Source organism: Notolabrus celidotus, chromosome 2, assembly GCF_009762535.1.
Source record: "Notolabrus celidotus isolate fNotCel1 chromosome 2, fNotCel1.pri, whole genome shotgun sequence".
Taxonomy (NCBI): domain Eukaryota; kingdom Metazoa; phylum Chordata; class Actinopteri; order Labriformes; family Labridae; genus Notolabrus; species Notolabrus celidotus.
In genome coordinates this window covers 10337997-10363137 of record NC_048273.1, presented here as the reverse complement: position 1 = coordinate 10363137, position 25141 = coordinate 10337997, and the positions used below count along the sequence as shown (strand labels likewise).

General features: G+C 44.7%; 2 protein-coding genes across 5 annotated transcripts; both read right to left on the bottom strand.

The window, feature by feature from the left end:
- Positions 1 to 325: 325 nt before the first annotated feature.
- Positions 326 to 14731, bottom strand: oma1 (OMA1 zinc metallopeptidase). Of its 4 annotated transcripts, none has more exons than XM_034673280.1 (9): positions 14024 to 14731; positions 10762 to 10990; positions 10497 to 10670; positions 10177 to 10284; positions 8109 to 8237; positions 7875 to 7949; positions 5780 to 5929; positions 2063 to 2400; positions 326 to 697 (listed from the first exon to the last, which is right to left on the bottom strand). In XM_034673280.1, exons 1-8 carry the CDS (start codon positions 14362 to 14364, stop codon positions 2083 to 2085), a joined length of 1524 nt encoding a protein of 507 aa, XP_034529171.1. In that variant the 5' UTR covers positions 14365 to 14731; the 3' UTR covers positions 326 to 697; positions 2063 to 2082. The 4 variants fall into 4 exon arrangements, with proteins under 4 accessions (XP_034529171.1, XP_034529179.1, XP_034529163.1 ...); XM_034673288.1 differs by having other exon boundaries at positions 326 to 690; XM_034673272.1 differs by having other exon boundaries at positions 328 to 2400.
- Positions 14732 to 15622: 891 nt separating this feature from the next.
- mysm1 (Myb-like, SWIRM and MPN domains 1) lies at positions 15623 to 23510 on the bottom strand. Its single transcript, XM_034674020.1, has 20 exons — positions 23384 to 23510; positions 22909 to 22981; positions 22725 to 22795; positions 21912 to 21986; positions 21748 to 21826; positions 21569 to 21667; positions 20978 to 21455; positions 20673 to 20886; positions 20458 to 20588; positions 20091 to 20194; positions 19928 to 20005; positions 19757 to 19839; positions 19612 to 19666; positions 19223 to 19273; positions 18082 to 18156; positions 17780 to 17968; positions 17330 to 17462; positions 16517 to 16622; positions 16382 to 16439; positions 15623 to 16285 (listed from the first exon to the last, which is right to left on the bottom strand). The coding sequence occupies exons 1-20, from the start codon at positions 23437 to 23439 to the stop codon at positions 15923 to 15925; spliced, it is 2571 nt and encodes an 856-aa protein (XP_034529911.1). The 5' UTR covers positions 23440 to 23510; the 3' UTR covers positions 15623 to 15922.
- Between the last annotated feature and the right edge of the window lie 1631 nt (positions 23511 to 25141).

The following is a 25141-nucleotide window of genomic DNA, read 5'->3' as shown; positions in this document are numbered from 1 at the left end:
GAGAGGAGGAGGAGAGTCCATTTGAGGGGACAGGATGAGATGAGACTATATTGATGAGGTATATTAATGCTGACACATATTATGAGATTACCTGGTTTAGACTTTTACTTTAGATGTGTCCCTTTACAGATAAATATTCTAAAGTTTCAGCTGAGGTAATAAAGAGATTGAAGAATTCACAAGTCTGAAAATACCTCAGAATATTAGTTTTAAAGTGAACAGCAGTTTACAAAATAAAACAAGGGGACATGTTGGAGTTAAAGGGAACAATCTGTTTGGATTATCAGACTCTCTGCCTGCCTCTGAAAGATGAAGATTGAACAGATGTATTTAATCCACTTTTTTATTTCAACAACAGGAAAAATAATCTAGAGACAGCTTCAGATCAGAGCTAATCCTGTAACCTACACACATACAAACATTCAGAGAATAATCTGAGTGAGTCGGACTCTGAGGGAGATTTAATGCTACAAGATTCCCCAGAATCTGCACACAGCATTGATTCAAAGCAACAGAACTTAAAAAAAAAAGGAGCCCAACTCATAGAAATCCTCAAGCTTACACGTGAAGAGGCACAAAGTCACATGAAGCTGGACGAAATGATTCTGACCCTCAGGGACGAAGAAGTTGTGAAAATATGATGAAAAATCCCAGAGACGAAGACTGAAGACAGAAGATGTTTGAGCTGATCAAGAAACTGAACAGAGAAAGAGACAAATTGAATCTTATAAACAGATCTCAATTTTGCATAAATGTGTTGCTGTGGATTTTATTCAGTGTTTTGACAAAAAAGAAATAAACGAGTAGATACTTTAATAATCGACGATTCGAACCTTATCTTTGAGAACTGAGAATCAGTCTCTGGTTCCAGCTGCTCGGATTCAAGTATTTCCTGTTTTTCTTTGTCTTTACTCTTAAGTGATTTTATGAAACTAAACTCTGAGCCGGGAGTTCACTAAGAGTGGATCACATGGATGTGAATTGCACATCATTTGTCTAATTCACAAAGCACGCTGCCCTGATGATATCCAAGCAGAAAAATGCCCAAAGTCCTGCAGCTCTGTGCAGTGTGCTCTTGTTTTGTGTCTGCATGCATAGATGAGCTGTCAGCATCTCTGCAGCAAAGAGCTGAACTGTGAGATCTCATCCTGACAGAGATCATGTTCATCAGATGATGTGAAACAAATTTAACTGTTCATAACAAAGTTTCCTCCCTGGAGCTCGCCTGCTGGTCCAAATAAAAACCTCTCATCTCTGTCCTCCATGACGTCCTCAGACTGTCAGATTTAACCCCTTATTATAATAATAATAGTAGTATTAACAGACATGTCATGTTTAGGTCACACAGAGGGGAATTGTTGTCATGATCACTTGAAAGTCTGAGCATAATAAACCTCACTAATACCAGGACAGTTTCCAGCAGACTGTAAATATTCTGTCTGTCTGTGTGTGCGGCTGTTAGCAGAGTGTGTGAATTTGACGTTTGTTACATTAACGCTCATTTGAAATTTTACCTCAAATAAAAACATGATGGCTCATTTTAACACAAACAACACTGTTGCACACAGACACTACTCGCTCTACTACCTGTGCTGTATTTAACCCTTAGAGTGTGCTCTGTGAATCAGAGAGTGTTTTTGTCTCTTTGCTCAGGTTTAGTGACACTAAAGCTGCACATCCCTTCAGTGAACCAGGGGCTGAATATGTGATCACACTGGATATGTAAAGTGTTCAAAATGAATAAAGCTGTGATGCACAGACATCAGTTTCATGGTCAGTGTTTGAACTATGTTGCTTTCAGATAAAATAAACTCTGCATCATTTATTGATGATGATGATGATGATGACGATGATGATGATGATGATGAACACACGGAGGGAAGGTGAGTTTCGGAGATCACTTCACAGCATTTTGAAATCAAACACTCACTGATCCATCCTGAGATGGTCTGCAGTGAGGATACTCTTAAGTTACAGCAGAAGCTTTGAAACCTGATCGACAATCACAATCATCTCTAAGCAGCGACAAACAGTTCAGTGAGTTCACCACGGACCAGTTCACCTCTCAGTCTCTGGGTCCTGTCAGCTGGTGCTCTGCCCCTCCAGCAGAGGTCCGACCCCCTCAGCAGGAGCAGGAGCAGCTAACCCTGAGCCGGTACTCTCTTGGCTCTCATTAGATAAAGCAGGGGGAGATGTTTGTGCGAGCAGAGCTACAGACAGTCCAGCAGGGAGCGGGGAGGCTGGGCTGAGGGGCAGGCGGGGTTTTCGTGCCCCCTCTTGCCCTCCACGCTCCTGGTTCTTGGCGTTTTCCAGCAGCACTCGGACGCTCTGGGAGAAGACGGCTCGAGGATCAGTGGGAGGAAGAGCCGGACAGACACAGCTCTCCCTCAACTCCAGAGCCTGGAGAGAGAGGGAGGGAGAGGGAGAGAGAGAGAGAGAGAGAGAGAGAGAGAGAGAGAGAGAGACAGAGAGAGACAGAGAGAGACAGAGAGAGAGAAAGGAAAGGTATACAGGTGAATATCTGCACAAAGATCTGAATTGTTCCTAACGTTGTCGTCATCAACTCATCTATCTGTCCGTCTTTGATGGGGTCGGCAGTAGCTCAGTCCATAGGGACTTGGCTTGTGAACTGAAGGGTTGCCGGTTCGAGTCCCAGTATGGATGAAGTTTGGCAAGTGGACCTCAAACTGCTCTGGGTGCGCTGGTTGACAGCAGTACTCTGACATCTCTTCCTAGGCATGTTCACTTCATGTGTGTGCATTTGTATGCATATACCAAAAAAACTGTATGTGTAGCATGTCCAAAATAGCATGAGTGAAAAAACTGAATTTCCCCCTTGGGGATCAATAAAGTACCTTTCTTCTTTCTTTGTGAGTGCAGCAAAAAGTTTACGAACAAACAGAAGTCAAAAGAAAGTAATCTGAACTCTGAGAATGAGACCATCCAAGGAGCAAGAACACACAGCTTCAGTGAGCGTGTGCGTTAAACTGTCTTAGTCAGAGGACCTCCACAGTCCAGGTGTTCGGTCCTCAGGTGAACAGAGATCTTGAGGTTTCCTCTCAATTCATGCTGCTGTTTGTGAAATATTTGAGTCTACAGCTCGACTTTAATTCTGATTCAGTCTTCACACACACACACACACACACACACACACACACACACACACACACACACACACACACACACACACACACACACACACACACACACACACACACACACACACACACACACACACACACACACACACTCATTAATCTCTCACTTTGAATCACCCACAGGACTCGGAGCACACACATGTACTTGGCTCCACTCTCAACAGCCCCCCCCCCCCCGCTTAATGCTAGCAGTGGACTTAATGCGCTCTGCTTGAGAATGATGAGAGCTCTCGTGGAGGCGGATCGCCCGCTCAAGAGCCGGGTTAAGTAGCTCGATGCTGTCACCCTGCACAAGGTTAAAAACATCACATTATGCATCATCTCAGCCCGCAGAGCCAGAACTGCCTCACATGTGCTGCTGCAGCCAACAGTATGAAATGGGAGACACGCACACACACACACTCAAAGTAACACACACACACACACACACACACACACACACACACACACACACACATGAAGCAGACAGGTGAATCCCCAAAACAACAGTCTTCATCACTTCATTATCGGTGGCTGCAGCTCAATCTGACAACAACTGCTGCCCGAGGACGATCCACCACGCAGGGATATGATGCACAGATATACAACACACACACACACACACACACACACACACACACACACATAGTAACACACAGTATTACACAGTATTACACACAGTAACAAACACACACACACACACACACACACACACACACACACACACTCAATGACACCTGATGGACAATTAACGGTATCCCCATCTGTTCGTGTTTCCTGCTCAGTGTCTGACTGTGTAACAACAGTCTAACTCACACTCAAGGTTAAGCTGTTTACACACACACACACACACACACACACACACACACACACACACACACACACATTATAAACTAGATATTAAACTCCAGTGATCTTAACGCTGCGCTCTGATTGGATGGTGTTAAAGTTTTGGACTGCCTCAGTCTGCAGCAGTGAAACAGGGAGGAGTATAAACCTGCAGTTCCTCTTGTGTCCACTTGAGGCTGTAAGCGCTTCATATTGTGTCGGTGTTCAGTCATATTTGGTCTCTGTAGCTGATTTCTTGTTCGTCCTCTGAAGAGATGTGAAACTTTTTATCATGACTCATAATCTTTAGTCGTGTTGAAGCTAAGAGGTATGCAAGAATATATATGGGAATAAATATGGGCACAGCTGATTTGACAGGTGTGTGTGTGCGTCTTGTTGCTGTTAGCCAGGTGGCTCTTCCTCTTTAGCCTTTAGCGCCTCCTAACTTTGCCTTAATAGATTAGCAGAGTTAGCTTGAGTCAGAATTTCTAACATGACGACCTCCATCTTTAAGCTTCATAATACCTCTTTTAGGAACCTACGGCTGACCTCACTGAGACTGCAGACAGGTTTATACTAGGGATGGGCATTTCAAGCCAAAATACTATTCAACGATTATTTGAAAAAATGTTACTTTTAAAATAAGGAAATATTCAAAGTAACTCTTCGATTTTTACAACGTGAACGAATATTTGAATATTCGAAAATCATTGCCCATCCCTAGTTTATACGGGACAGCGCTGTAACGTCTGCAACATAATCCCTGATGGATCAAAGTGAGTCCACTAACAGTTCTTGTTTCTGTCCCTGACAGGCTCAGGTTGTTATCCCTGCAGAGAGAGAGAGTGAGCTTTATGAGGAAGAGGAAGATGATTTTTAAAGTTTAAATAGTTTCTAAATTGCTCTTTTCAAATTTGCAGAACCCCTTTAACAAAAACAGAAGTTTTCACACCAAAGTTACGCAATAACTGAAATAAACTAACAGATCAGGGCAGAGGTAGACCAGCAACTCCCACATTCTGCTCTGTATAAACACTGTTTCTGTCAGTGTAGTGTGTGTGTGTGTGTGTGTGTGTGTAGAGAGTAAAGTAAAGGCTGCTTCTAGCTAAAACTAAGCTCTCTCTCGGCAGGGATCCTCTCTGTAATGTTCTCTTAGAATAACAACCTGAGCCTGTCAGGGACAGAAACAAGACCTGTTAGTGGACTCACTTTGATCCATCAAGGATGATGTTGCAGACGTTACAGCCTGTTCACCTGCTGCAGGAGGAAACAATGGCAGTAATGAACATTTGTATCACAGAATTATATCTTTGATCCTTTAAGTCCTTTAATATGTGATACACAGGTCCAGGGTTTAAAAACAATAAAAGAGCATTGATTATCTATCAGTGAGTCTGAGAGTCTGAGCCTCTGTGTTCAGTCAGGACGTTCAGTCACAGTTTAGAGCTGTTAGCAGACTCTCAGGCTCCTGTGAGACCTGATGTTGTTCCTGTGTTCCTAAAACCTTGCATCTTTTCTTCTCCTCTTCCTCCCTGCCCTCCTCTTCATGTTTCTGCAGGTTGTTTCCATCTCTCCTGATGCTTCATTAGTTCCTCTAAGACTCCTGAAGCTGCAGCCGCTCTGCAGAACAACAGGCAGGTGTACGGCTGCTCACTGCCTCAGAGATCACAGAGGCTTTTACTTTACATCAACACACCAGACAGCCGAAACATCATGATTACTGAGTGTGTGTGTGTGTGTGTGTGTGTGTGTGTGTGTGTGTGTGTGTGTGTGTGTGTGTGTGTGTGTGTGTGTGTGTGTGTGTGTGTGTGTACCTGTGGAATGAGGCGGTCCAGCTGAGTGAACCTGTTCCTGTGTGATGGGTGTGTGGACAGCCACTCAGGGAGGGCGGGCTCTCCTGTCAGCTGGTCTCTGATTTCCATTTGCTGCCAGAAGACGGGGCCTGCTCGCACATCTGCACACGCCTGGACAAACACACACACAGCATGGAGTCAGACACACACACACACAGCATGGAGTCAGACACACACACACACAGCATTGAGTCAGACACACACAGGCACACAAACAGACACAGCGTGCATCCCTCTGTCCTGTGCAGAGACTAAAATCCTCCTGACTGATCATATGAGTGAACTTTACTTTGACAGCAGCGCCCCCTGGTGTCCTGCAGGCAGACTACAGGCTCTAACAGCAGAGCCGGAATTTAAAGAGTTAATTCAGCTGCTTTATTTTAAAAAATCAAGATACTGAAGACCAAATAAATAAACTCTTTAATGACGTTAGATGACTCTGATGAACCACAGATGATGTTTCATGTTGCTTTAGGATGTAAAGGAGAAGTAGCTCTCCTATAGAGCGATATCAGACCTGCTGACTTCTAATGTAACACTCTATATAATCAGTCATACACATATAATCATAACTGTGCTGTTATAGCTCATATTTTACACATTTGTACTCATGTTATTGGCATAGTACTCATCAGTCTGTATTATCTGTTTTCTTTGATGCTCTGTTTGTCTCCACCCTTCTCTCTCTCTCTCTTTCCATCTCTTTTATTCCCTTTCCTCAACCTTACATCTAACCCATCTCATCCTCTCAGTGTGATTCTGAGCTCTTGATCCAGCAGCTGTAACAGTCTTTGGAGGACGTGTTTCAGTGTAACACCAGGCGAGCGCTGACATGACATGATATGAGTCGAGCAGACATTCCTCATTGCACCATCTAAACTCACCGCAAGCTTTGATGAAGTTGCTTAATACAGCAATGAGGAATCAGAGGGAATATGCAAACACTGACGTGCTCACACACACTGTCTTCATCCTGAGAGACTGACTACAAGTTATCCCCATGGATCTCAGAAGAGTACTAAAGCCAGAGCTGAGATAACCTGGAGACACACTCATGTTTACACAGAGCGATGCTGCGAACACTTCTCTAACTACACCTGTTAGCTTCGTCCTCAGGTGACGAGGGTTCACACTGAGCAGCCTTTTATTTCTCTGCCTCTCTTGTCTGCAGAAAACTAAACATCTTCTTTTAGTCTCTGAGAAACAGCTTCTAGTGTTGACAAATGAAGCCAACGTTAGAGTGCAGTTCACTGAGCGTCCACTGGAGAAACGCAGGAAGTCTACTTCCTCAGCTCCACCTCTTTGCTTTTTAATACAATAGCAGGAAGTTAGCTTGAATCAGCAACTCAAATATAGACACCTTCATCTTTGTGCTTCATGACACCTCTTCAGAAACCACTCTGTGACTTCAGACAGGTTTATGCAAGGTGTGATAGTCTGATTTCATCCTCTCCTCAATGTCTCTGTCCTGCCGTGTGTCTAATCTTAAAGGTAACTGGTGTATTATCTTTGTCAGCTCTTACACAAAGAAGAGCTTTTATTCTGAAAGGACATCCTGGTTAAATAAAAAAATATGCACCACTTAAAGTTTAAACTCCTTCAGACTAAGATACTGTTGTTTCTGTTTGAATCTGTGGTGCTCTGCATAAACTCAAAACTTGTGACAGAGACAGAAACAGACAGGTTCCTCTGCAGATTCTTAGAGCTCAACACATCGTGGGAGAGAAACATGTGAGCACAGGAGTGTTCACAATATCAGAGAGAGGCTGAAACAAGGAGGGGAGTTCAGATCAGACATGAGTCACAGGAGCTCTCATATTAAGGGACCTGAGGGTTCAGGAAGTACTCTGCACCCAGTTCTATTTTCAGAGGCAGAAATCAAAAAGCTTGATATGTTTTGATCAGTTTGTCTATAAATCCTTTAAATGAAACAAAGAAAGCATGAACGTCCTCTGCATTAAAGTCTGCTTCATGTCTAATGGTCTGGTCTTAGCGAACCTGAACCTGCAGGTTTCTGTAAAACTCTAAACTAGTAAAAACTTCAAGGTGACTGTACCTTTGCAGCCAACTGCAGCCCGACTTCATCGGCCTCGGCCTCCAGCTTCCTGCTGTACGGACGACTGAACATCAGCTGAGGACGAGACAGACGACAGAGAGGTGAACACACACTTCTGTTTCCTGATCACACTAACACAGCTCAGGTGTCGTCCCTGAACTCTGTGGAACAGTTTGTAGATTCTCCTTCAGTCAAGCTGGACTCATCGGGCTGACACTCAGGTGATGGACTCACCTGGGAGAGCTTGTCCTGGACCCACTGTCCCAGCAGAGCCAGGCTGTCCCGAGGACACACGGCCCAGATGGCTGTCAGAAGAATCAGAGACAGGAGGTCGACCACGTGGGACAGACTGGCCTGTTCCGCCTGGAGAGAGGGAGGAGGGAGGGAGGAGGAGGGAGAAGAGGAGGGTGGCAGGGAGGAGAGAAGAATGAAGGTATAAAGTTAGCGTGAGGTGAGTGAGTCGGCTGGAACGTATCGATCGTTCCCATCGCTTCAGGAGGAACTCAACGCAGGAACAGATTTAAAGGTTTAACAGAGAACACCAACCCAACCATCCATCCTCACAGATAATTACTGTATCCTTCAAGCATTTCCTCCGAGGACACTTAGAGTCTGAAATACCACTGCTTCATTACACGCACGAGAAGAGGAAGAGGAAGAAGAAGAGGAGGAAGAAGAGGAGGAGGAGGAAGAGGAGGAGGAAGTAGGATGTGTCTCAGAGTCTCAGAAACCAGCTGATGCAACAACACGGCAACAGACCGACCTCAGAGAGGACTACAGTGTGAGGAAGAGGAGGAAGAGGAGTGCATCACACAAATAAGTGGACCACATACATATTTCACCCTCAGAGACCTGGAACACTAGCAGCTCAAACTTCTGCAGTGTGTGTGTGTGTGTGTGTGTGTGTGTGTGTGTGTGTGTGTGTGTGTGTGTGTGTGTGTGTGTGTGTGTGTGTGTGTGTGTGTGTGTGTGTGTGTGTGTGTGTGTGGCCTCTAAATGACTACACCTTGTTCTTAAACTTTATTTGCTCTGAGTGTTTTCAGTGACTCATCGTCCTGCAGCTCTCAGAGCTCTGAGCTCTACGCACACATCGTTCTTCATCCCTCACAGAAACAAACAGGTCCATGTCTCCTGCATGCGCGTGCGCGCGCACACACACACACACACACACACACACACACACACACACACATCTGTGCTGTGTCTCTGTTAGGTAGCGTTAGTTTTCATGGTGCTGAAGGTCGATCGAGGTCGACTCTTATCTTTGAAACAAAGTGATTTTACTGTCAGGTGTCAGGCGAGGTTCTGTAGATGATGAGGTCAGGTGATGCGACGTTAAAGTCATGTGACCGTAGTACAGATTGTTTATTGCCTGACTGTGTTAAACACTTCATCCTGATTGATCAGAGATGAATAGATCAGTCATTCATTCTAGATAAAGAGACGACCTGATCACACATATCAAATCAAGCCACAGAAAGTAGTCCGTCTAATCCTCCTCTGCCTGTTGACACTGTGGTAAAAACGTTAGTGTGGACTCAGGCTGGTCTTGGTCGTGGGGAAATAATGACAGTTAGCGGGCACACATGTGAATGCAGCCTGAGGAGCTACTGGACCCCAACCATCTCTGAGAGGGAGACGTGGAGCAACATCCTGTCCTGTGATCCAGAGCTAGAGAGAGCATCTCTAAGCTGCTGATCTCTACAGAGTTACTTAAACCAGAAGAGGTAGAGATAACAGACACAATGTTCAAAGAGGAGACATCTGACTCATTTATGTTTAAAGTCAACGAGAAGGAGAGCTGAAGGAGGACAGACAGGTCAACGTCAATGTTCCTGCAGAAGTCCCGTTCACCTTGTCTGACGTCACCTTCAATGGAAATGTTCACGACCAGAGGGATTCTTTTTTAACTGTATAAATAAATCATCTTTAGATCGATTCTTTGTTGGCAGCCTCGTAATAAGCCTTCTAATGTTTATGAATGTGTGGTTATAGCGAGGAATCCCTTCAGGTGAGCTCTCTGCTTCACATCAGCGTCCTGCTCACTCTACATGATCCTTCACATGTGAGCCTCTGCAGCTCCTCAAACTTCATCCCAGGGCTTTGAGCTGTCACATGATGATGATATGTGAGCATCATGAAGACTTTATCTTCTGCAAGTTCTCAAACTACAGAGGAAACATCTCTCTGACTTTAGCTGAGATGAACCAGAGGAATGGTTTCTTCTGTTTCACTGACATGAAGTTTTCACGCCTGCGCTGCACGTCACAGTTGATCACATCAGAAACATCTCTGTACTTACAGCGTGCCCCAGTAAAGCATGAGCCATCTCGTGTCCCAGGACGATGGCGAGCTGGTGAATATCAGTGATGACCTCCAACATCCCTGTGAACATGAACACCTTCCCGTCCTGCAAACAAACAAACAAACAAACAAACAAACAAACTTTATACCGACAGGAAACGCAAACAGCTACTGTTTACACCACTGACTTCACAAATCCCTGAAACTGAATTATTAACATCCAGTTTCCTCTTCTTGTTCTGTCTCGACCCTCGCAGTGACTTAAAGACGTTCTAACATGATGATATGAAATGTAAGATATCTGTCTCAGTGACTGACGGGGAGGACGAAGGCGTTGATTTCCGGACTCTGCACCACGTGGATGCTCCAGCTGACATCAGACACCTCCGGTATGTCCTTGTTCCTCAGAGCCAGGTGATGCACCACCTGCTCCACCAGCTGGTGCCGGGCGTCAGAGGCCGGGAGCATCAGCTCTGCATACGACTCCATGTACTAAAGACACACGGAGAGAGAGTTCAGAGTTTCTCTCTTCACATGAAGTAATCTCAGAGAATCTTAGAAACATGATGACACGTTCTCTCACCGCTTCTGAGGTCAGAGCAGCGAGCTCCATGTACTTATCCTTGCTGAACACCAGGAGGCGTGTCCGTCCCGTCAGCGGCGACTCGTCCAGGTGGGTCACGAGAAGGAGGAGTACCATCACCAAAGCAACACACGTCCCAGCAATGAGGTGCCACCGCCGCTGCCACGCCCACTCCCGCATGAGCTGCCGGCGGTTAGCTGGAAGAGCCACCCACCACTTCCTGAGACTCCTGCACACAGAGGGGGAAAGGGGAGGGGCTTAAGGTCTGACATGCCTGAGTTCAGAGATCACACAAACTCATGCATGAATATGAAGTCATAATCAGGGTTCATAACGTGGAGCTCCTCTCAGTACGGCTGCGTCACAGAAACATGATCAGACGCATGATGAACTCTTTTGTACCGACAGCAGCTAGTCTGCTTAACAATGCCGCGAAGCTGTTGTTTCCAGTTGTGACTGTTGTTGTTGTTACCGTTTTGAATGTTTTGATGTTGGTGTGACTTGTTGTACTGTTTTGTTTGTGTCACCGCTGACTGGAAGACAAATTGCCCCCCGGGGATAATAAAGAAAACCTTGAACCTTGAACCTTGATAGAGTAACGTCAGAGGAAACAGAATCATCAGGAGAGCTGATCCAGACTTTTTTAAGGAGGTCAAAGGTCACAGCTCTTTGTCTTTAACATAAGATTTATTATATTTAATACATTTAAATAAAGTGAACTCCTCTGAGCTGCCTCGATCACCTGAGCTGGTTTTCCTTCTGATCGGACTCAGCTGACGGCACAGGAAAGAGGAACCTCTGAGTTTCTCTGGCTCGTCAACACGAGGCGTTTCAGAGACTCAGAGACTCAGTCATGTTTGATAAAGTCTCAGAGGGTCGACTTTACTCTGTACCTAAAGTTCTTCCTCCTTTCATTTTTTTCTTACACACGAAACTCTTCGGTCCAGTCTCAGACAAATATATATATTTTTTTATCATTTTTTTTAATTGAATTTTTTTTTTTTGTATATCATCTATCGTCTTTGTTTCTGAGTGGTGTTTTAGATTTGATTATTTCTTTACCTTTTGTGGGAGCTGTTTGTTTATGTGTGTATTTAGTTTGTGAATAATAAATTGAATTAGTTGTTTGATTTTTCTAAACCTTTCTTTTCCTCTTCTTTACTTTGTTTGCTGGTGATTAGGAGACACTGTGGGCCCCTCAGGTTGTTCAGGTAGTCAAGTCAAGTCAAGCTTTATTTATAAAGCACATTTAAACAACCTCAGTTGACCAAAGTGCTGTACAGTTATCAAAACACAATATAATCATACACAAATATAACAATAAAAGAATAGTAAGAGCTCAATTTAGGAAATAAAAAGAGTAAAAAGTAAAAAGCCAAGGATTCTTGTTTAGCTGGGACTGAACGCCAAGGAGAAAAGATGGGTTTCAGTAGTGTCTTAAAGTGATCAACAGACTGTGCAGCTCTAACCTGGAAAGGTAGGCTCTGTCCCCACGAGTAGAGAGTCTGGACCGAGGTACTGCCAGGAGCAGCTAGTTTGATGACCTAAGTGCTCTGGAAGTACTGTGAGGCTGTACAAGGTCTGATAAATAAGACGGTGCCAGACCAGGTAGATAGGTAGGTAGAAGGGCAGCATCTATCAGCGTTAGAGAGGCAGCAGGAGCTGTGATGTTCTCTGTTCTTTAGTTAGTTTGCCATCAAGTAAATAAATCAGATGATACACAGAGTTTAAAAATGTAGAAGTTACTGAGTTTTTAGGCAAATAGTCACGACACCTTTTGTTTAATAAACTTCTCTGGTCTTTGTTCGATTGTGTTCAAGTCACAGTTACAAACCAAACTTAGTCACCGAACCAACCATCCACCCCAGACTACGAGGGGAGAAACTACAAATATGAACATTTATGAAAACACTCTCTCACAGAAAGAGGAGAGTCAGTCATACAGAGGATAAAACTCTGCACATGTGCAGGTTACACATATCGGGGTAATTATATTTAGATATTTCTTCAGGTAATTAAAAACTAATTATTTATCATGAATATGGAACTCTTTGTGAGGCTGTTTATTTGTTTAATGTTACAATGTCATTGAGCAGACGCTTTTATCCAAAGCGATGTACATACAAGAACAAGAACAACACAAGCAAAGATCTAAACAAGAGAAAACAAGATCAGTAAGAGTAACAAAGTGCTTCAAGTCAATTTGGGTGCAGGTACTGCCAAGCAGTGTAAAGGCAATGCACAAAGTAAATAGGATTTTTTTTTTCTCTTAATAAAATAATGAACATCTACAATGAAACAAGAAGAAGAAGAAGAAGAAAGGTACTTTATTAATTAAATTAAAGACATTAAATTTTTTCACTCATGCTATTTTGGACATGCTACACATACAGTTTTTTTTGTATATACATACAAATGCACACACATGCAGTGAACATGCTTAGGGAGAGATGTGAGATGAGGATACTGCCATCAACCAGCGCACCCAGAGCAGTTGGGGGTTCGGTGCCTTGCTCAGGGGCATCTCAGCAGTGCCCAGGGCAAGTGAACCAGCACCTCTCCACCCACCAGTCCACTTGCCAAGCTTCGTCCACTCGAACCAGCGACCCTTCGGTTCCCAAGCCAAGTCCCTATGGACTGAGCTACTGCCGCCCCCAACAACCAAACTATTTAAGACCTTCCATTATCATCATCAACAATTAACTCGTCATCACCACAATAATTAGCAAAGTACCAGATGCTGGGTCACTCAAGAGCTGAACACAGATTCCCAGAGTAGAGCAAGACAGTGTGAGTCAACTGTAGCTGGAAGACATGATCTTCCACTGGGGACAACAGTGGAGAACAGTCTAGCTCAGTGCATAGTGCTTCCTAAAGAGCTGGGTCTTTAGCTGTCTTAATGACACAATTATGTTGAAATGTTGTTTATTTTTTCATGAGCTCATTAGACTTTAAATTACAAAGTTAACACCTCTGTTTACATTTGTATTAACCATGATATAATGTTAATGAAGTGAATGTGTTGTTGTTTGCACATAGAGACATTTTAAAACACATTCACAACAATTACATGTAATTAACTTTGTTTACCTGGATTACAGGTGAGGGCTTGTTTTTTCTGTGTGTGATGAGCCACTGTACAGGCGTGTGTGTGTGTGTGTGTGTGTGTGTGTGTGTGTGTGTGTGCGTGTGTGTGTGTGTGTGTGTGTGTGTGTGTGTGTGTGTGTGTCTGTGTGTGTGTGTGTGTGTGTGTGTGTCCTACCTGCCCAGTATTATGGCGGTGAGTTTCTGCAGAGGTTTGAGGAGCATCCACAGGAGGGGTACCGGCAGAGCCCTCACAGGGGCCGAGGTGTGGAAGTGGAGTCCGGTCTGGGTCAGCACCGGGCCCGGTTGCAGCATAGAGGTGACCCCGGAGCTGATCCGGCAACATACCGGCCTCTCATTGGCGCAGAGCGAGACAGGTGAGGCAGACCTGAGGTGGACAGAGGCTGTGGTTCTGTGGCAGCTGTACAGAGGTCTCCTCAGGTGAAGGTTCTGGAGCAGGTGTGCGGGTCGGGAGCAGAAGCGAGCCCCCCTCAGGAGATTGAAACACAATAAAACCATTTTCCGTGCTGGTACGTGAACGCACCTCGTCCGGGGTCACTGTGTAGACTGACCGAGCAGCGACCCGGACCAGCGGGGGGCCATGAGACCGTGGGAATCACTCACAGGACGTCCTCAGCTGGTCCTCACCTGTCAGACTCTCTGCTGTCATTGGAGGGCTGTCACTCACTGTAACCTTGGTAACCGCTGTGTCACGTTAGCACCTGTCCGGAGTGTTAGCTTTCATATCCCAAACAAACACACCGAGTTTAAAACATTCAGATCGTTTCTACACGAAGACAATTAACTTTGGACTCCGGACTGTACGAAGGAACTTTTAGCTGTTTAGGTAGTTTGACGTTCCGGCTTTGAATGTGGTCCCCGTAGAAACAACAACACAGAACATTGGTTCCGGGAGGACGGTTAACATCAACTACTATTTTTTCAATGTAAAAACTACCTCTGCTACTCACTCATCATATTATTTTAGCCTGTACATATTAGTCATGCCTATTTGTTGTTTTTTTGTATTTATAGCTGATGTTATTGTTATTATATTTTTATTTGTAGGTCTTATTCTTATGCCTTGTACAAAGAGAGCACAGTTTACCAAAGTCAAATTCCTTGTGTGTTCAAGGATACCTGGCCAATAAAGCTGATTCTGATTCTGATTCAGTTAGGCACTTAACCTGACCCAGTCTTCTCTTTGTCCTCAGGAGTAGAATGAATCAGAAGGTCTAAAACCCAGCTCCTATTGAATATTTAGCACTGAATATTGAATGCTGTTGAACGTTGAACGATATTGATTATTTGTTGTGATTAGCTGTGGCTACAAACCTGGCACTTCTTCTGGCACTAGATGGCAGAACCTGTGGCCAATCAACTTGAAGCACTGTGTCACACTAACTAAGGTTTTTCCCTCCAGTCTAAATTCTTGCTTATGTTGTACGTCGCTTTGGACAAAAGCGTCCAAGACAGCGTCTGCTAAATGAAGTTGTAGAATTGTAGAATTGAATCATACACTAGTCTACTAATATATGAGGTTAAACCTAATCCGATGATTTTGATTGATATGATATATGCTAAAACCGATTCTACTAACTGTGACTCCAATTTATAATTAATAAGTCTCTTTGTAATTTGAAAACCTAAATATTTTTCATTTTCTACCATGTTGGCACTTAAAATCAAGTCCTAGTTATTTTCATTTGGATAGAGATTCATTTTTTTTAATTATATTAAACTTTTACACAAAATTAACATTGAAAACAAACCATGTGGTATGAAAATATGTTTTTATTTCCTCTTTAAAACAAAACAGCATTTTTTCTAGACAACACAGACGTTCTTATTTTCTCTTTCACTCACACACACGCTACCACACACACATGCATACACACACATACACACGCACATGCACACTCTAACATGAAGAGGTTCAGTCTGAGTTTTTGGTGAGGAATAAAAAAATAAAGTGATAAAGAGAGTAACTCTGTTTGCTGGTAACACTGGTATAAAGTACTTATGAACATAAAGTAATGATTAGAGTATGTAGTCCGATCTTCTAACCGGTCCTGGATCAGAGTAGATAGTCGTGTTCGGAGGACAGCACAGAGCCCAGGTGTAACACCACGCTGCTCTCCGTCGGCTTCACCTCACCGACTGAAGCATCCTCACCAGAGTCTTGTCCTCCCTGCAGGGGGCGCTCTGCACTCAGCTGATCAAAACCCTGCTCAGCTGAGTCCACCGGTCTCTGGAAGGTACTCCAAGGTTCTCCCTCTTCTTCTTCATCTTCCTCCTCTTCTTCTTCTTCTTCCTCCTCCTCCTCCTGCTGCTGTTTGGAAATAAAGTCAGACAGGAACAGAGCCTGGATCTGCGTGAGGAAGGGGTCTCCCTCCTCATCCGGCAGGGGCTCTAGGTACCTTGCCAGAGATGACAGCATCTAAAGAAACGAAAAGAGGAAAGGAGGTAGATGAGAAGATGAAATCAAACAACAGAAGCTGCCGACAGTTTAATGTGATTTAAAGGCTGGACTCACCTTCTCCAGGCAGGTGAGGTGGGAGTCTTTCCGGAAGAATCTGTCCATCTGCACGCTCCTACATGGAGCAGAGAGAAAACTTTAGATGTCAGCAGACAGGATCAGAGTGGAGGTCAGGAGAGGACGAGGACTCACCCGGGTGCCTGACAGTATTTGTTAATGATCCACTGAGCTCTCCTCATCGTCTGATCCCAGTCCGGACGGTCTGAGGAGGACAGGAAGTCGAACCTGTACGGCAGCTCTGGGGAAGCATGGAGGTTTGATTTATAAAACGACGTATGAGAAAACTTAATTTTACAACAACGGAGACACATTTGGATAAAAACTAAAAATGAAATAATCACAGTGTTGGTGCTGAAAGCTGTACGAAGTCCAAAAGAGAAAATCAGAGTGCAGCAGGCTTAACACAAAGATCACCCTGCCCACTCACTCAGTGAATTTACTGCAATATTTCCTCCTATATTCTCACATCAGATGACCCGGCTTTACAGGACTTAGTCTGAGGAAAGCCGGGGGAAAAATGTGGGTCTTCATGTTCACAAACAGAGCTCATCAGGAAAGTATCAGGACATTTCCAGGCTAGTTTTTGGGTTTAAGTTAGGGCTCAGGGGTACAACTACATGCTGATTCACTTACAACAAATTAAAATCAGGAAGATAAATAAAGGTCTCAACTATCCCACTGCAACAGATTCAAATATAAATGATAATACAAGATGAGCGTCTTTATCTGTTTGGTTTTTAAATGCATCATATGTAGCCTGTAGGTCCTCGACCATGCAGCTCGTGTCTGTGATTTCAAGGCCTCTGCAGGGTTTTAAAGTGTGTGTGTGTTAATGCGTGTGTGTTAATGTGTGTGTGTTTACGTGTGTGTGTGTGTGTGTGTGTGTGTGTGTGTGTGTGTGTGTGTGTGTGTGTGTGTGTGTGTGTGTGTGTGTGTTGAGCTCACTCTGTGGGCCCGAGGGCTCCGTGCTCTCTCTCACTAACAGGCAGGTGGTTTGTGAGTGTGGGGAACGGTTAGCCGGGTCATACGGACTCAGGATCATCCCGAGGAAGGGCGCTCCACCACGAGAGAAATAACTCTGAAACACAATCATCGGGTCACATGATTTCAATTTAGACTGAGGCTCAAAACTGACATGTATATTCCTATAAACAACAACAGCTGCAGCATGTTTGTGGTTTTATTGTGAAACACGGACCTCTTCCTTCAAGAGGACGATTGGAGAAAAATGAAAAGTGTTCAGAGAGCTTCTACCAAAAACATGAGACACTCAGAATTCATGAAAAGAGACTAAAAACCTAACAAATGCATCATGTCTCAGAGCCTCGAGCCTTTTCAGCAGATGGTAAAACTATTTATCATGTTTCTCTGGAGACTTCAGACTTGGGGTCTGACCTGGAACTGGTCCTGGGTGTCGATGTCTCTCACTGACGGGTTTGGGTGGAAGGACGGGTGAGAGTGGTACCAGCCCACCACGCTGAGGCCCAGAGAGGAGAGCACGTCACAGGCCTGAGTTTGAGACAGGGGGTCCATCTCACACTGCAGACCTGTGCTCACACTGTTACACGGCTCTGCTGCACGGATCTGAAACATACATATACCCACACACACACACACACACACGTCACTGAGCACAAACTTCATCACAGTGTAAATAATTCTCTCTCCTCCTCCTCATCATCATCTTCATCTCTGACCTTCAACACTTTCTCCTCCTCGTTGAAGGTTCCTCCCAGCAGGCCGATGACTTCTCCTCGCGACACGTGAGCGTGCTGACACACACACACACACACACACACACACACACACACACACACACACACACACACACAAACACAAACACAAACACAAACACAAACACAGAGAAAACACAGTTTATAGTTTTCTGCATGTTCAAACACAAGGACTGACATTAAACTTGGTGCAGATTAAACCTGACTGATGTCTGAGCTTTGATATCAGGAGCAGGTGATTTACAGACTTGTGTGCCAGGGCGGAGGATAAACTAAAGTTAGAAAATATCCTCAGAATGCTCTAACGTCTGTGAACATGAGCACAGGAAGAACTCAGAGAGTGTGTGGCTTCAGTATCTTCTCATTACTCAGTTTATCATCCTCAGGACTTTTCTTAACCTGCTCTGTTTGAACCTCTGTCCCTGACATCTGACTCAGGAGTGAAGGAGGCGTGAAGGGCGACAAAGAGGGAGGTTATGACAAACTGAGTCTTCTGAAGCCTCTCTCCATGGTGATATCTGTTTTTAATAAAGTGTGTAAAAGGGTGTTTGTCTGACCTTTATATGTTTGAAAGCATCTTGCTCTATTTTATGATCTCTATCAGATGTTGCAGTATTTTTGAACTCATGATTTGTTCATCTGAGCTGTGTTCAAACCTAAAATAAGATAAGATATACTTTATTGGTACCCCATTGGGGGAAATTCTTTTGTTACAGCAGCTTACAACACGGGGTAGGGGAATACAACAATGTACTTGAATAGTTAAAAATATAATAATAATAATAATAATAATAATAATAATAATAACAATAATAATAACAATAATAATAATGATAATGATGATAATAGCAATGATAAAGGTAAAATAGAATAGAATAAAATAAAGTTATTGCAAGGATAAAATTGCACAAGGTTATTTAAAAAAGGTTATTTTAAACGTCTCAGGTGACTTCATTAACCTCTCAGAGGAAACACCCGTGAGTGCTTCCCTGCACCTGTAAGCCTCCTCTCTCCTCCCGATGCTCTGAGAAACTGAGACACGGTGAGACTGAGTCAGGGCCAAAGGCAGGGAAGAGAGGAGTGTGTGTGCGTGTGTGTGGCATACCATGTCCATGATAAGGAGAGTCTCAGCACAGACGATCACCTGGAACGGTTCCTGAAAAAAGAGCGAACACCTCCTTTAAAACGTACTCAGCTGCTGTATTATAAAAGGAGTCAATGTTAGTTAAACATGAAGAAACCAGAACAGAAGTTAGACCATGAACCTCTGCAGATGAGCTCAGCTCTACCACCTCATTTACATCATTCAACAAACTCTGATCTCAGTGTGAGCGTGCACTGTTCCTCTTACAACATCTAAAATCAAACTTCTGTTTTCAGCTCAGCCTGATTCCTCCGTTCTTATAAAGTGTAATGCTCTCAGTTTGTGATTGTGTCAGTGTTGGACTCAAACAGCTGGTCTAAAGACTGGCTGAGGTGATGATTGCTGCTGACCTGAACATCCTCTCCAAAGGTCCTGCAGGGGATCAGCTGGAACGGGTCCACAGACCTGGAGGACGAAGAGAGACAGAGAGAGAGGGTGATTACTCAAACGTGTGAGAGCTTCCTTCTGCGTGCTGTGAGTTGGTTTCTCACTGACTCTCTGGATCTGGAGCTCCTGCAGGGTTTGGGTCGGTTCTTCATCGCCTCTCTCCTCTGAGCGAGCTCCTCGGCACTGAGGTGCTGATAGAGACACAGGAGGAGTATGAACAGGTGTGAACTCACCTGCTGATCACTGAGGAACTGTATGAATGTCTGATGGAGTCCATACCTCAAACGTCTGTCCCTCCAGGTCTTTAGCGTCACGCCAGTTCCCCCACGTGTCCCTCACACGCCGCTTCCTGGTCCGCTACAACATGCAGCCAATCAGCAGTCAGTTCAGACTCATTACACTCATATCAGATGTTTAATGTTTGCATCACATGATTACCCACCATGCTTTGCAGCCTCTGAGCCAGCTGGTACGCCTCCATCACATCCCTGCCTATCTTCTGCCGGGACCGGTCCACCACCCGGGGACGGTTGTAGACCGCTTGCTCTGTGAGAGCGGACACAGAGGAAAAGAAAGTTGGACATAAAGGGAGACCCTCTACAGTGTCCCTGCTCTTCACTTTAGCACCCAACTACATACACAGGTCTTGAGGTCTCCTGACCCCCTAACCCTGTAGGCCACACAACTTCTAGGAGGCCTGAGCTGGAGCTGGAGTCACAACAACAATCTTTGATCCCCTCAGACGCCTGAAGACTGTTTCTAACTGTTCTTCTGACAGAAGCGTTCTGTCCCAGGTTCAGTGAACTCACCACAGCCGTAGTTGATGGCTCCGATCAGCTCCAGGTAGGTGTGGATCCTCCCGATGCAGTTCACGTCTCCACAGTTCTTCAGACCGGGCCGGACTGAGGTCTTGTTCAGGTATCTGGGTCTGCTCTTCATCCTGGGGGACAGAATGAATAATGAGCTCCTCTTCCTCTTCCTGCTCAAAGTGATGAAGAAACATGATCACACGTCAGGTTTTTACCACTGGTCCAGGATGTAGTTTCGGATCTTCAGGTATCTTTCCGGGGTCTTGGACGGTCGGCCCTCAAAGAACTCAGAGATCGCTTGTTTCTCTTCCTCACTGATGGTCTCCAGGTCCATCTCCACCTCCTGCTCAGGGGCCTTCAGCTCCTCTTCCTCCTCCTCCTCTTCCTCATGCTGGTCCTCCTCTTCTGGCTCCTTCCGCTCTGCAGGATCTAAGAGACAGAAACGACCACACTGACACTTCACGAGGGAGACTGGAGGGACAGATCAAGAGGTGGATTCACAGGACAGCTTCAGACTCACCTGATCCGTCACTGTAGGTCTCCTCCAGCTGACTGGTCTGTGCTGGACCCTCAGACTCAGATCTCTGGTCCTCATGCTCCGAGTCCATCTTAGCTCCTATCTGAGGAGGATCCGGAGGGACTGGCCCTCTCTGATCAGTCCCCCTCCTCACCCCCGTCCCCCCAGTGTTTGACCCAAGACTTGGAGACAAGGTGCTGCTCTGGTCCTCAGTCTCAGTCAGACCTGGTTCAGTCTGCTCCTCTTTCAGGGGGTCTGTGTGGGTCTTGGTCTCTGTCGACTGCTCTGGTGCACAGGACTCTACGTCTCCTTCATCACTCAGGTCGTCAGTGATGTCCACCTCCTCGTTCTCCTCGTCTGACAGTCTCTCTATCTTCACAGTGTTGGTCAGAGTGGGAGGCTGACTGGAGGAGGGCTGAGGAGGCTGCAGGGGCGGGGCAGGACCAGCAGGGGGCGCGGCAGCTCTCGGCTCAGACTTAGCCTGAAATAAAGAAAGAGCTGGATCAGTCTGACGAAGGGTCTGAGTCTGAATACGATGGAGAGCAAAGAGTTAAGACTTTTAAAGAATGACAGGTGACGGTGAAGACGTCTCACCTTGTGTTTGAAGTACTGTCGGGCGTAACTCTTGACCTGAAGGACGGAGCGGCTCCCCAACAGCTTTGAGATCTTGGTCCATCTTCGACCAAACTGAGCCTGCACAGAAACACAGCTCAGACACCAACACACACACACCAGGAGTCACACCTGTAAACCTGAGCATCAGCTGCACTTACCAGCCCCTCCTCAAACAGCTCTCTCTCCTGTTTGGTCCAGCGGGATGAGAATCCTGAGGTCGATGACTTTGCTGGGGACCTGAACGTGCAGGCGGTAAAAACAGACATGAGCACCAACACACAGACAAGAGAACGTCTGAGACATGCAGGAGGAACGGACTCACCTCTTCACTTTGGACTTGCTGTTTGTACCACTCTCCCAGATGTGATCCTGAACCTTCTCACCTGTCAGGTAGTATCTGCAGGTACGGCTCAGGACTAACACACGGAAGATCAGAGTCATCTGAACAAACACACTCACACTGATGTTTGAAAGGAGCGCTGTAGAGCTGAAGATCAGTGATCACATGTTAACTCGTCTTAAGGATGTGTTTGTTTAAATATAAAGATCATTAAAACCTCGACTGGAAGCAGCTCCATCAGCGTCTCTTAGACTCCTGGTAAAAGCTCATCCTGTCTCAGGTGCTAACTGTGTTTTGAGGTCTGGATTTCTGTCTCTATTAAGTTATTTGTTGAGCCATTTTGCCTTTCTTAGATATGATGTGATATATATGAGGAGGGTAGAGCTGGGACTGACACGCAGTGGCCAGAAGTTGAACCAGAGACCCCTGACACTCTGGGCTCGCTTGGGTAATATGAAAGAAAGTTTCATTAAAAGTGTTTTTAAATCATGTAAAGGTGAATTTGTGCTCACTCAAAGATAGTGTGATGAAGGTAATATAATTTTTAAAAATTCATAATTTGATATAGAGTGGTCTAGACCTCCTATGTTTGTAAAAGCGTCCTGAGATAACGTTTGTTGTGATTTGGCGCTATACAAATAAAGATTGATTGATTGATTGATCGATTGATTGATTGATTGATTGATGATGAAGGTCTGAATGACTTAAACTGTGTTTCCTGATTCTTTTACAATGAAGATCTATTTAAAGATTTAATAAACAACAAAAATAAAACGTCTGTGTTTGTAAGGATACTGTTCCTCCAGCAGCATCTTCTCGATCACCTCTCTGTTCTCCGGGCTGATGGAGGAGTCCAGCTCCCACGGCTGCAGAGAGACACAGAGACAGACAGGGACAGACACAGAGACACAGGGTCACAGATACAGTCTCTCAGGTAAACACAGGTGAACAGGTGACTGTATGCTTCATGGAGACATACCAGCACTCCGGCACTGCTCTTCCATGCCGACTGTAAGAACTGTTCCTGGATCAGACCTGCTCCCTGCAGCTCACTGACACACATGCATCGATGTACAACACACACACACAGACACAGACAGACACACACAGAGACAGACACAGACAGACACACACAGAGAGAGACAGACAGACAGACAGACAGACAGACAGACACACAGACACACACACACACACACACAGACAATGAATACTAACATTAATTAAAATACACATTAACATTTTAATTAACAAAAGCAACATTATAGTGTATGTAAACACGAACAGAGCGGTGAAGCTCCAGATGCCCACAGACACACAGACAGCTAACCCCGGCTTCCCTCTCCTCTGTCGGGCTGAAAAATGAACCCAGGTCCCGGTGAACCGGTCCGGACCCCGGCTCAGAGGACCAGCTGTCAGTCTACATGTTTATAAATCTAAATATTAAAAATAATCACCTCATATTGCTGTCAAACTCCTCTCCCTCGATATCAACATCCAGCTCGTCCTCCATGTTGTTTTTTAAGATAAACAAAGAGTTTCCCGCTCAGCGCACAGCGACACCGCGCGGCCGGAGGTTCACCGTCATGACGTCAACACGCTGCTGCTCTGCTCACAGCGACACCCTGCGGCCGGAGGTTAAACCGTTAAACATCCAGGGAACAGACATTGAGATTGTGAAATCTTACAAGTACCTGGCTGTTCACCTGAACAACAAACTGGACTGGTCAGACAACTCAAATGCGCTGTACAAGAAGGGACAAAGCAGACTCTTTCTGCTCAGGAGACTCAGGTCTTTTGGAGTGGAAGGGGCTGTTCTGAAGTCCTTCTTTGACTCTGTGGTGGCATCAGCCATCTTCTTTGGAGTGGTCTGCTGGGGAAGCAGCATCTCTGCCGCTGACAGGAAGAAGCTGAACAGTCTGTTTTTGAGTCTGCTCCTGTAAAGAAATCTCATGACCCACGACCAGAGAGCGGTTTGATTGATATTTGTGGCTGCAGATGGATCCTCTCTGGCAAACAAGCAGTGAGCTCCTCTTATCATGATTCATCAAACGCCTGTATATTCCCACTCGCAAGCTCAGCATGTGTCAGACTGTACAGTCTAACTGAGGAAGGTTAAGTGTTTCCTCACTGGGCACTTATCTGTGACTTCAAAACACAAGTATCTTTGGTGTGTTTCAAATTGTGCAGTGGTGAATAAAAATCCTAAAGTACAAGCACCACTTTAAGTAAAGCACAGAGCAGCTGTACCTTGTTTCTGTTCACAGCAGCAATGTGCCTCTAGAGCAGGAATGTCCAAAGTATGGCCCGGGGGCCAATCACAGCCCATGGTCCATTTATTCATGGCCCCAAGCTTCCGTCTTAAATTGTGTTATTTATAGCAAAGAAATTAATCACCTTCTGAACCATCTGTACATTTGCAGTTTCTTTCAACTGCACAAACAAAACTAAAGTCAATCCAGAAACGTCTCAAAATGCTTCATATGGACTACCTGTCTAAAGATAAGATAAGATTAGATAAGATAAGATAAGATAAGATAAGATATGATAAGATAAGATAGTCCTTTACCCGTCCCACAACGGGGAAATTCTAGTGTCAAAGTAACAAAGTAGACAGTGCAAAAAATATATATAAAGCAAACAAGAGCCTATAAAGTAACAATTATTAAAAAGTTATCAGCAATTAAAATTAAAATTAAAGAGGTAAAAAATAAGCATATCTTACAACATATATATATATATATATATTGGTTATAGAGTCTGACCACTGCAGGAAGAAAAGACCTGTCAGCCACCACCTCCACAGGGTCCATTGGGCAGCCCAGGACAGAGCTGGCCTTCTTCACCAGTCTGTGCAGCTTCTCACTGGAAACACTCACATCTTATTTTTAAATTGAAGAATTGTAGTAAAGTGAAAATGAAGTTTCTATTTGGAGTGACTTCAAGAAAATCTCAGGATGAACATATAATTCACAGACCACATGTCCTCTTCATGTCTGTGAGCCTCCATCAGAGGAGATTAGTAAAAACAACAACACAGCTGGTTCCCACAGAGTCAGACATCCTCATCTGGCTTCTATCTGACCAATGGAGGGTGCTGGAAACAGAAAATTAGAGGTTGTTTGGGTTTTTCATATAGAAATTAAGAGTTTAAAAAAGCCTGTGTAATGACACTGATGATCCCTTCTTTAAAAGGTCCCATGTTCTAATCACTC